Raw genomic sequence first — 12,873 nt, 5'->3', positions numbered from 1 at the left:
GCATGCACAGATTACGGCACAAATGCAGACATTATCCACACTGGATTCCAAATAACGCATGCGCATTTTAAATACAATTCGCTTATACAGCCATTCTACGTAGTTTACCTTGTCACTATGTTATAATGCTATTGGTACACTATTCTTTATCGCTTTTTAATTTTCACTGTTAATATTTCACAAACCAATTAATTATATTATTCAGAAATGTAATTGTTTATTAAATAAATTTTATTGATTAATTTATTTGTTAATTTTAATATGCATAATATAAATAATAAAATAAAAGTCAGTTATTGAAATTTAATTTATAGCCTTTTGAAATGTCTGCACTGTAAGACCTACCATTATTATTTCTTGTCATTTAAAGTGGGCAAAGTGAGGCATTCATTATGGAATTAGTAGAACTGGGTGATAATTAATTTTTTTAAATATACAGGTAATGTTAGTTTAATAAACCCAATAGGTATCAAAACATGGAAATGATATTACATGCAAACATTCTCCTTCCATTGGCTGAACTCTGACTCACAAATCAACAAACTGCACAAAATATATATATATAAATGTATAAATCCATTTTTGATAAAAAAAATTTTTTCAAATATTTGGTTATAATATATGTATCCTTATTTTTTATATATTTTATATATAGCCATCTAATTAATTATTATTATATATATATATATATATATATATATATATATATATATATATATATATATATATATATTCATATTTCTTTTTGAGCACATATTAACATCTATATATTAATTATACTGTTTATATATTTATACTATTTATTGTATTTATATTATTAATTTATTTATATTTATTGATTTATATATTTATACTATTTAGATATTTATACTATTAGTACTATTAATACTATTTTTAACAACTGTGATTCGAATTATAATGTAATAATTATAGAATGATATTATTTATAATAATCATATATTTTGCTCATCCATTCTAGGGAGATTATCTTTTGTAATAAATAATGCATGGAGAATTAATTAAAATGTAATATCATTATTCATTTCTATTGAGTTGGGTGTTACATAGTATTAATGTAAATAGTTTTTAAAGTTGCTTGTTAATTCTAGGGAGATTCTCTAAGCGCTCACACGCAAGCGACTCACGTTTCCTGAGCATCATATTCTTCTAATCCACTCTCGATTAAGCGTGTCTGCGGCATCCAAACCTGAAAATAAGATGGTGACATATTCTATGACGTTTACCTATCTTGCGCATGCGCATCGCGTCTAACAGTCGCCATATTCCAGATTGGAAATCGGTAACGTATAGAAATTTTGTGGTTTGGAAAAAATGAAAATTTCAGAGACAAAACAATTACAAACGGTAATTATTTGAAACGTGATGGGCATTGCAAATGTCCTTATTTCAATGTATAGTTTTTAACTAAGAGGAATTCATTTTTGACTACAGTGTCCCTTTAAGGATATGTTGATTAGGAGTGACTTAGGCCCTAGATGCACTGATACCACTAGATACATCACCAAAAAAAGTTTGGGTACTTCCCCCTGTTTGGGGTGTACGCATTGTAATTCTGTTATTAAAGGTAATTTTTTCGTGCATCCTCGTAGTGGTCAAAATATTCGATCATACTACACTTGTGAGTCCACCCATGTTGTTTATTTGATCAAATGCCCGTGTGCTAAAATTTACATAGGTGAAATGACCCAAAAAATAAGAGAACGGTTTAACCAACATAGATATAATATAAGGAAAGGGGATTTACAGGCCCCAGTTGCATGCAATTTCCTTGAAGAAGGGCACCAAATTAGCCAACTACGTTGGCAAATAATTGATAATGTTGGCCCTTTAAGAGCAGGAGGTGACAGAGAAAGATACCATAAACAAAGGGAGGCATTTTGGATACATAGATTGGATTCTATGTACTTGAAAGGCCTCAATAGAGACTTTGATCTATCAGTGTTCCTGTAGGTCTTGTCTATATTCTCTGTCATGAAATACCCTTTATCATTTTATAAGATTTACCGTGTATGGTAATTTAACTTATGTAAATCTTTATATTAGAGAAAGGATAACCTTCCTGCCAATCTATGTTTGATAGTCTATATTTATATATTATTATCTAAGGATTTAGTTTTTGCTGCCTTCATTCCTTCCCCAATTGTTGTACATTTGTTTTTAAAGAGATATAATAATGAAAAGAAAAAAATGGTTTTTTTTTAAAAACTGATATTATTCTTATCCACTAGGGGTTTTTTTTATTGTATGAATAGAGCACATTTTGGTATGTTTATAGTTAATATTTTAAGTGTGCGCTCATTGGCAGATACTGCCTTTAAAGGTAACATAAGTGTACACAGAAACTATGCATGATTAAGGGCGTGTATGCCCGAAACGTTGCTTTTGTTTTTTGCTTGTCTGAATGCTTCATTAAAAGTTTTCGAACTTTGTGCTATACATACTTGGGACCTGGCCATGGCCCTCAGTCCAGCGTGCACTACCCAGGAGGGCTGTATCAGGTGCTGAGCTATGTTTGTTTTTCTATAATAAATGGAGCCCATAATCTCACTGTAGCTTGTGTTACCTGGGAGGAGTGTGTTGAAGATTTTCCCGTGCAGGGCCGCCAAAATCTGGACAGGATAGCAGACCAACAGATATAGAGGTATCTCTCTAATCAGGGACCTTTGCAGTGTCCAAATATCAAGAAATTACTAGCAAATATTAGAGATGCCTGTTAGTACATGGTGGAAGATACAGCTCTTAAAGGGATAGTCTACTTGAAAATTGTTAAAAATGGTTTAAATCCCTTTATTACCCATTCCCCAGTTTTGCATAACTAACATATATATTAATATACAATTTACTTCTTTGCGTAGCTGTATCTAAGCCTCTGCGGTCTGCCCCTTATTACAGTGCTTTTTACAAACTTGCATTTTAGTCAATTAGTGCTGGTGCCTGCATAACCATTATCATTCTCCACGGGAGTGAGCACTAATATTATCTATATTGACACATTGATTTGCACTGTCTGACTGTGTGCAAGATTGTAAAAAGCTAATAAAAAGCACTAAGATAAGAGGTGGCCTGAAGGGGTTTAGAAACAGACAGGGCACAGTATATTAATATAACAATGTTGTTTATTCAAAGCTGGGGAATGGGTAGTGAGGGCGTAATCTATCTTTTTAAACAATAAAAAAATCAAATAGACTGTCCCTTTAAGTACAGCTTCCTGTATTGTGATCCGCTATGATCACTGCCTAGACACGCTTCTGCTACCCCTTAAAAGATGTATATGTATGTATGTATATATATTTAGATATATATATGTCTATATATGTGTACATATGTATTTATATGTGTATATATGTATTTACAGATGTATATACACATATAAATAAATAAATACATATGTATACAGATAAAGACACATATAGAAGTGCATTGGAGCCGTTTGCAGTTAAAGGGACACTGAACGCAAATTTCAGATAGAGCATGCTATTTTAAGCAACTTTCTAATTTACTCCTATTATCATTTTTTTTCGTTCTCTTGCTATCTTTATTTGAAAAAAAAAATGCATCTAAGCTTGTTTTGGGTTCAGAACTCTGGACAGCATTTTTTATTGGTGGATAAATGTATCCACCAATCAGCAAGAACAACCCAGGTTGTTCACCAAAAATGGGCCTCTAAACTTACATTCTTGCATTTCAAATAAAGATACCAAGAGAATGAAGAAAATTTGATAATAGGAGTAAATTAGAAAGTTGCTTAAAATTTCATGCTCTATCTGAATCACTAAAGAAAAAAATTGGGTTCAGTGTCCCTTTAAGTAGATTAAAACATGTAAAAGCATATTTATGCAATATTCGTATTTAATAAAGTGTTATACTGTGTATGTCCTGTACATATTTCACAGTCCAATGTTCTGCACATAGCAGAATATGTTCTAAGTATTTGTAAATAGATATTCCTTTATATATCTGTATATATCTATACCTATATATAATATATATATATATGCATATACTGTATATGTACAGTATATATTGTACCAAAATACCATCAGATATGTATAAAAATATCTATGAATAAATAGAACATATTCTGCTATGTGCAGAACATTGGAATGTGAAATATTCATATTTTCATGTCGGTGAGCGCATATGCGATTGGATTTGCACGCTAGTGGGGCGTTTTTATTCCACTTTTTTTGCTCCATTGTCTTCTATAGGTGAATAGGTTATCTTGTGCGCTATATTGTAAGTTTGTCTTTTTGCGAACGTCGGGTTAGCGCAAGAGCAATAACTTTATACTTCAGTCATTATGAGGCTGTTTATTAGTATTGTAAATCTGTACTAATATATGCATATTATCTCTATATATATATTGCAGGTGCTGCTAATATTTGCAAAAGAAGACAGCCAGAGCGATGGGTTCTGGTGGGCTTGTGACCGAGCCGGGTACCGATGCAATATTGCTCGGACACAAGAATCTGCTGTTGAATGTTACCTGGAAAAACACCATGAGATAATTGTCATAGATCACAGACACTCAAGATATCTTGATGCAGATACTGTTTGCAGGTAAGGTTTTTTATTTATTTATATATATATCTATATATACACACACACATTCTGTATAGATAGAAAGATAGATATAGTCACTTTCTTCTGTTAAGTGTGATCAGTCCACGGGTCATCATTACTTCTGGGATATTACTCCTCCCCAACAGGAAGTGCAAGAGGATTCACCCAGCAGAGCTGCATATAGCTCCTCCCCTCTACGTCACTCCCAGTCATTCTCTTGCACCCAACGACTAGATAGGATGTGTGAGAGGACTATGGTGATTATACTTAGTTTTATATCTTCAATCAAAAGTTTGTTATTTTAAAATAGCACCGGAGTGTGTTATTATCTCTCTGGCAGAGTTTGAAGAAGAATCTACCAGAGTTTTTGTTATGATTTTAGCCGGAGTAGTTAAGATCATATTGCTGTTTCTCGGCCATCTGAGGAGAGGTAAACTTCAGATCAGGGGACAGCGGGCAGATGAATCTGCATAGAGGTATGTAGCAGTTTTTATTTTCTGACAATGGAATTGATGAGAAAATCCTGCCATACCGATATAATGTCATGTATGTATACTTTACACTTCAGTATTCTGGGGAATGGTACTTCACTAGAATTACACTGTAAGAAATACATAAAGCTGTTTAATAACTAGAGATTATGTTTAACGTTTTTGCTGGAATGTAAAATCGTTTTCATTTGCTGAGGTACTGAGTGAATAAATGTTTGGGCACTATTTTTCCACTTGGCAGTTGCTTAATCTGTTTTCTGACAGTTTCTGTTCTCCCTCACTGCTGTGTGTGAGGGGGAGGGGCCGTTTTTTGGCGCTTTTACTATGCATCAAATATTTCAGTCAGCAACTCATTGTATTCCCTGCATGATCCGGTTCATCTCTACAGAGCTCAGGGGTCTTCAAAACTTATTTTGAGGGAGGTAATTTCTCTCAGCAGAGCTGTGAGAATTATAGTTTGACTGAGATAAAAAACGTTTATTCTGTAATTTGTTTCCTGCTTTCAGAATTTGTTATCTTTGCTAATGGGATTAAACCTTTGCTAAAGTTGTGTTGTTTACAAGGATTGAGGCTATAACTGTTTCAATTTATTAATTTTCAACTGTCATAGATCTTCTGTGCTTCTTAAAGGCACAGTACGTTTTAATATTATTCTAATTGAATTGTATTTCCAAGTTGCAAGTTTATTTGCTAGTGTGTTAAACATGTCTGATTCAGAGGATGATACCTGTGTCATTTGTTGCAATGCTAAAGTGGAGCCCAATAGAAATTTATGTACTAACTGTATTGATGCTACTTTAAATAAAAATCAATCTGTACAAATTGAACAAATTTCACCAAACAACGAGGGGAGAGTTATGCCGACTAACTCGCCTCACGTGTCAGTACCTACATCTCCCGCTCAGAGGGAGGTGCGTGATATTGTAGCGCCGAGTACATCTGGGCGGCCATTACAAATCACATTACAGGATATGGCTACTGTTATGACTGAGGTTTTGGCTAAATTACCAGAACTAAGAGGTAAGCGTGATCACTCTGGGGTGAGAACAGAGTGCGCTGATAATATTAGGGCCATGTCAGACACTGCGTCACAGGTGGCAGAACATGAGGACGGAGAACTTCATTCTGTGGGTGACGGTTCTGATCCAAACAGACTGGATTCAGATATTTCAAATTTTAAATTTAAACTGGAAAACCTCCGTGTATTACTAGGGGAGGTGTTAGCGGCTCTGAATGATTGTAACACAGTTGCAATACCAGAGAAAATGTGTAGGTTGGATAAATATTTTGCGGTACCGACGAGTACTGAGGTTTTTCCTATACCTAAGAGACTTACTGAAATTGTTACTAAGGAGTGGGATAGACCCGGTGTGCCGTTCTCACCCCCTCCGATATTTAGAAAAATGTTTCCAATAGACGCCACCACAAGGGACTTATGGCAAACGGTCCCTAAGGTGGAGGGAGCAGTTTCTACCTTAGCTAAGCGTACCACTATCCCGGTGGAGGATAGCTGTGCTTTTTCAGATCCAATGGATAAAAAGTTAGAGGGTTACCTTAAGAAAATGTTTGTTCAACAAGGTTTTATATTGCAACCCCTTGCATGCATTGCGCCGATCACGGCTGCAGCGGCATTCTGGATTGAGTCTCTGGAAGAGAACATTGGTTCAGCTACTCTGGACGACATTACGGACAGGCTTAGAGTCCTTAAACTAGCTAATTCATTCATTTCGGAGGCCGTAGTACATCTTACTAAACTTACGGCGAAGAATTCAGGATTCGCCATTCAGGCACGCAGGGCGCTGTGGCTAAAATCCTGGTCAGCTGATGTTACTTCTAAGTCTAAATTGCTTAATATACCTTTCAAAGGGCAGACCTTATTCGGGCCCGGGTTGAAAGAGATTATCGCTGACATTACAGGAGGTAAAGGCCATGCCCTGCCTCAGGACAAAGCCAAAGCCAAGACTAGACAGTCTAATTTTCGTTCCTTTCGTAATTTCAAAGCAGGAGCAGCATTAACTTCCTCTGCACCAAAACAGGAAGGAGCTGTTGCTCGCTACAGACAAGGCTGGAAACCTAACCAGTCCTGGAACAAGGGCAAGCAGACTAGGAAACCTGCTGCTGCCCCTAAAACAGCATGAATTGAGGGCCCCCGATCCGGGATCGGATCTAGTGGGGGGCAGACTTTCTCTCTTCGCCCAGGCTTTGGCAAGAGATGTTCAGGATCCCTGGGCGCTAGAGATAATATCTCAGGGATACCTTCTGGACTTCAAATACTCTCCTCCAAGAGAGAGATTTCATCTGTCAAGATTGTCAACAATCCAGACAAAGAAAGAGGCGTTTCTACGCTGCGTACAAGAGCTCTTGTTAATGGGAGTAATCCATCCAGTTCCACGATCAGAACAGGGACAGGGGTTTTACTCAAATCTGTTTGTGGTTCCCAAAAAAGAGGGAACTTTCAGACCAATCCTGGACTTAAAGATCCTAAACAAATTCCTAAGAGTTCCATCGTTCAAGATGGAGACTATTCGGACAATTTTACCTATGATCCAAGAAGGTCAGTACATGACCACTGTAGATTTAAAAGATGCTTACCTTCACATACCGATTCACAAAGATCATTATCGGTACCTAAGGTTTGCCTTCCTAGACAGGCATTACCAGTTTGTGGCTCTTCCATTCGGATTGGCTACAGCTCCAAGAATCTTCACAAAGGTTCTGGGTGCTCTTCTGGCGGTACTAAGACCGCGGGGAATCTCGGTAGCTCCATACCTAGATGACATTCTGATACAAGCTTCAAGCTTTCAAACTGCCAAGTCTCATACAGAGTTAGTGCTGGCATTTCTAAGGTCACATGGATGGAAGGTGAACGAAAAGAAAAGTTCACTCGTTCCACTCACAAGAGTTCCCTTCCTGGGGACTCTTATAGATTCTGTAGAAATGAAGATTTACCTGACAGAGGACAGGCTAACAAGACTTCAAAGTGCTTGCCGCACCCTTCATTCCATTCAACACCCGTCAGTGGCTCAATGCATGGAGGTAATCGGCTTAATGGTAGCGGCAATGGACATAGTACCCTTTGCACGCTTACACCTCAGACCACTGCAACTGTGCATGCTAAGTCAGTGGAATGGGGATTACTCAGACTTATCCCCTTCTCTGAATCTGGATCAAGAGACCAGAAATTCTCTTCTATGGTGGCTTTCTCGGCCACATCTGTCCAGGGGGATGCCATTCAGCAGACCAGACTGGACAATTGTAACAACAGACGCCAGCCTTCTAGGTTGGGGTGCCGTCTGGAATTCTCTGAAGGCTCAGGGACAATGGAGTCAGGAGGAGAGTCTCCTGCCAATAAACATTCTGGAATTGAGAGCAGTTCTCAATGCCCTCCTGGCCTGGCCCCAGTTGACAACTCGGGGGTTCATCAGGTTTCAGTCGGACAACATCACGACTGTAGCTTACATCAACCATCAGGGAGGGACAAGAAGCTCCCTAGCTATGATGGAAGTATCAAAGATAATTCGCTGGGCAGAGTCTCACTCTTGCCACCTGTCAGCAATCCACATCCCGGGAGTGGAGAACTGGGAGGCGGATTTCTTAAGTCGTCAGACTTTTCATCCGGGGGAGTGGGAACTTCATCCGGAAGTCTTTGCCCAAATACTTCGACGTTGGGGCAAACCAGAGATAGATCTCATGGCGTCTCGACAGAACGCCAAGCTTCCTCGTTACGGGTCCAGATCCAGGGATCCAGGAGCAGTCCTGATAGATGCTCTGACAGCACCTTGGGACTTCAGGATGGCTTACGTGTTTCCACCCTTTCCGTTGCTTCCTCGATTGATTGCCAGAATCAAACAAGAGAGAGCATCAGTGATTCTAATAGCACCTGCGTGGCCACGCAGGACTTGGTATGCAGACCTGGTGGACATGTCATCCTGTCCACCTTGGTCTCTACCTCTGAAACAGGACCTTCTGATACAGGGTCCCTTCAAACATCAAAATCTAACTTCTCTGAAGCTGACTGCTTGGAAATTGAACGCTTGATTTTATCAAGACGTGGGTTTTCTGAGTCAGTTATTGATACCTTAATACAGGCTAGGAAACCTGTTACCAGAAAGATTTACCATAAGATATGGCGTAAATACCTATATTGGTGTGAATCCAAAGGTTACTCTTGGAGTAAGGTTAGGATTCCTAGGATATTGTCTTTTCTACAAGAAGGTTTAGAAAAGGGTTTATCTGCTAGTTCTTTAAAGGGACAGATCTCAGCTCTGTCCATTCTGTTACACAAACGTCTGTCAGAAGTTCCTGACGTCCAGGCTTTTTGTCAGGCTTTGGCCAGGATTAAGCCTGTGTTTAAAACTGTTGCTCCACCATGGAGTTTAAACCTTGTTCTTAATGTTTTACAGGGCGTTCCGTTTGAACCCCTTCATTCCATTGATATAAAGTTGTTATCTTGGAAAGTTCTATTTTTAATGGCTATTTCCTCGGCTCGAAGAGTCTCTGAATTATCAGCCTTACATTGTGATTCTCCTTATTTGATTTTTCATTCGGATAAGGTAGTCCTGCGTACTAAACCTGGGTTCTTACCTAAGGTAGTTACTAACAGGAATATCAATCAAGAGATTGTTGTTCCTTCTTTATGCCCAAATCCTTCTTCAAAGAAGGAACGTCTACTGCACAACCTGGATGTAGTCCGTGCTCTAAAATTTTACTTACAGGCAACTAAGGAATTTCGACAAACGTCTTCTCTGTTTGTCATTTACTCTGGGCAGAGGAGAGGTCAAAAAGCTTCCGCTACCTCTCTTTCTTTTTGGCTTCGTAGCATAATTCGTTTAGCTTATGAGACTGCTGGACAGCAGCCTCCTGAAAGAATTACAGCTCATTCTACTAGAGCTGTGGCTTCCACTTGGGCCTTCAAGAATGAGGCCTCTGTTGAACAGATTTGCAAGGCTGCAACTTGGTCTTCGCTTCATACTTTTTCCAAATTTTACAAATTTGACACTTTTGCTTCATCGGAGGCTATTTTTGGGAGAAAGGTTCTTCAGGCAGTGGTTCCTTCTGTATAAAGAGCCTGCCTATCCCTCCCGTCATCCGTGTACTTTTGCTTTGGTATTGGTATCCCAGAAGTAATGATGACCTGTGGACTGATCACACTTAACAGAAGAAAACATAATTTATGCTTACCTGATAAATTCCTTTCTTCTGTAGTGTGATCAGTCCACGGCCCGCCCTGTTTTTAAGGCAGGTAAATATTTTTTAATTTATACTCCAGTCACCACTTCACCCTTGGCTTTTCCTTTCTCGTTGGTCCTTGGTCGAATGACTGGGAGTGACGTAGAGGGGAGGAGCTATATGCAGCTCTGCTGGGTGAATCCTCTTGCACTTCCTGTTGGGGAGGAGTAATATCCCAGAAGTAATGATGACCCGTGGACTGATCACACTACAGAAGAAAGGAATTTATCAGGTAAGCATAAATTATGTTTTTATATTCCTATGTGTTCATTTTTAACCCCTTCAAGTCGTTAGGACATTCCATGCCGTCCTAACAGCACTAGACTTTAACGCTGTTAGGACGGCATGAAACGTCCTACCATATACGGCGTCCTGCAACTTTCCCATTTGATGTAGGTAAGGATCGGCCTGTGGGCTTGCCTAGCAAATTATGCAGTCCCTGGTGATCCTGGCCTTGAAATCATGTGATCGCATCGCTGATCGTGTGATTTCATTTTTACTAATAGTATTTACATCGGAACTCGTTCCTATGTGAACATTATTATACCGGCATATAATAATAACATTTAAAACATCAAATCAATTGAATGATTGTGATCATAATTTATTTCTGAATGTGATTCACGGTTCAAAAGTTAGTTTTCAGACATATTTTATAAAAGTGAGACAAATGTGTTTGCTAAAATGTGAACAGAGCATGCACAAAATGCCATAATATGTTTTGGAAAAGGACCTAAAAGAGTTTTAAGGAGGTTATGGCTATTGAATTAGCTGACCGCTTACTGCCTGCTAAGAAACGCTGCCACTACTTTATTGGTGAACAATGACAGCCTCACAAGCATGAAAACAAAACATTTAGGGCCAGATTACAAATGGAGCGGTGTTTAATTCTCCTGCTCGAGCGCTAACTCCGCTAGAAGTAATTTTTTGCGTGTATCGGATAGTGCTCATATATCAAGTTAAAGTAAACAGTTTTCACTCGTGTGCTAACCTGACAAGCGTAAAAAGTTAGAATATTCTCCTATAGAAGTCAATGGAGCAAAAAAAAAGTGGAAAAAAGCAAACACCCTACTAACGCGCAAACACAATTGCATATTCTCAAGTGCGCTAACCCGTCATGAAAGTATGAATATTTCACATTCCAATGTTTTCACATAGCAGAATATGTTCTGTTTAATCATGTATAAATATATATATATATGATGGTAGTTTGGTACAATATATATCTATATATACTGTATATACAGGTGTGTATATATAGATAGATAGATAGATAGATAGATAGATAGATATACAGTTGTGCTCATAAGTTTACATACCCTGGCAGAATTTATGATTTCCTGGCCATTTTTCAGAGAATATGAATGATAACATAAAAACCTTTCTTTCACTCATGGTTAGTGTTTGGCTGAAGCCATTTATTATCAATCAACTGTATTTACTCTTTTTAAATCAAAAGTTTACATACCCTAGTGATTTTGGCCTGATAACCTGCACACAAGTTGACACAAAGGGGTTTGAATGGCTATTAAAGGTAACCATTCTCACCTGTGATCTGTTTTATTGTAATTAGTGTGTGTGTGTGTATAAAAGATCATTGAGTTTCTGGACTCCTGACAGACCCTTGCATCTTTCATCCAGTGCTGCACTGACGATTCTGGATTTGTGTCCAGTCGTGGGGAAAGCAATATAATTGTCAAAGGATCTGCAGGAAAAGGAAGTTGAACTGTATAAAACAGGAAAGGAATATTAAAATATATCCAAGGAATTGAGAAAATCAGCAGTGTTCAAACTCTAATAAAGAAGTGGAAAATGAGGGGTTCTGTTGAAACCAAACCACAGTCAGGTAGACCAAATAATATTTCAGCCACAACTGCCAGGACAATTGTTCGGGATGCAAAGAAACACCCACAAATAACTTCAAGTGGAATACAGGACATGTGGTGTGGCTGTTTCAAGATGTACAATAAGTAGGCACTTGAAGAAAGATGGGCTGCATGGTCGAGTCGCCAGAAGAAAGCCATTACTACGTAAATGCCACAACGTAACCCGCTTACAATACGCCAAACAGCACAGAGACAAGCCTCAAACCTTCTGGCACAAAGTCATTTGGAGTGATAAGAACAAAATTGAGCTTTTTGGTCACAACCATAAAAGCTACATTTGGAGAGGAGTCAACAAGGCCTATGATGAAAGGTACACCATTCCTACTGTGAAACACGGCGGTGGATCGCTGATGTTTTGGGGATGTGTGAGCTACAAAGGCACAGAATTTGGTTAGAATTGATGGCAAGATGAATACAGTATGTTATTAAACAGAACGCCTCATTTTCACTTCTTGATTAGAGTTTGAACATTGCATTCTCAATTCCTTGGATATCTTTTTACATCCCTTTCCTGTTTTATACAGTTCAACTACCTTTTTCCCACAGATCCTTTGACAATTCTTTTTCTTTCCCCATGAATCCAGAAACGTCAGTGCAGCACTGGATGAAAGATGCAAGGGTCTGTCAGGAGTCCAGAAACTCATTGACCTTTTATACACACACACTAATTACAAGCAAACAGA

At 38.2% G+C, this 12,873-nt stretch overlaps 1 protein-coding gene across 1 annotated transcript in view; it reads left to right on the top strand.

Annotated features, from left to right (window-relative positions):
• The window catches only part of PDE8B (phosphodiesterase 8B), a 493,644-nt gene that overhangs the window by 252,535 nt on the left and 228,236 nt on the right, over positions 1-12,873 (top strand). Inside the window, exon 3 of the mRNA XM_053701380.1 lies at positions 4,391-4,581. Within this exon, the coding sequence (XP_053557355.1) occupies positions 4,391-4,581 (191 nt within the window). The remainder of the gene's footprint in view (positions 1-4,390; positions 4,582-12,873) is intronic.

The sequence above is a fragment of the Bombina bombina genome, chromosome 2 (genome assembly GCF_027579735.1).
Source record: "Bombina bombina isolate aBomBom1 chromosome 2, aBomBom1.pri, whole genome shotgun sequence".
In the NCBI taxonomy this organism is placed as follows: Eukaryota; Metazoa; Chordata; class Amphibia; order Anura; family Bombinatoridae; genus Bombina; species Bombina bombina.
Note: the sequence above shows the minus strand (reverse complement) of the source record. Positions and strands in the feature narration are given on the sequence as shown.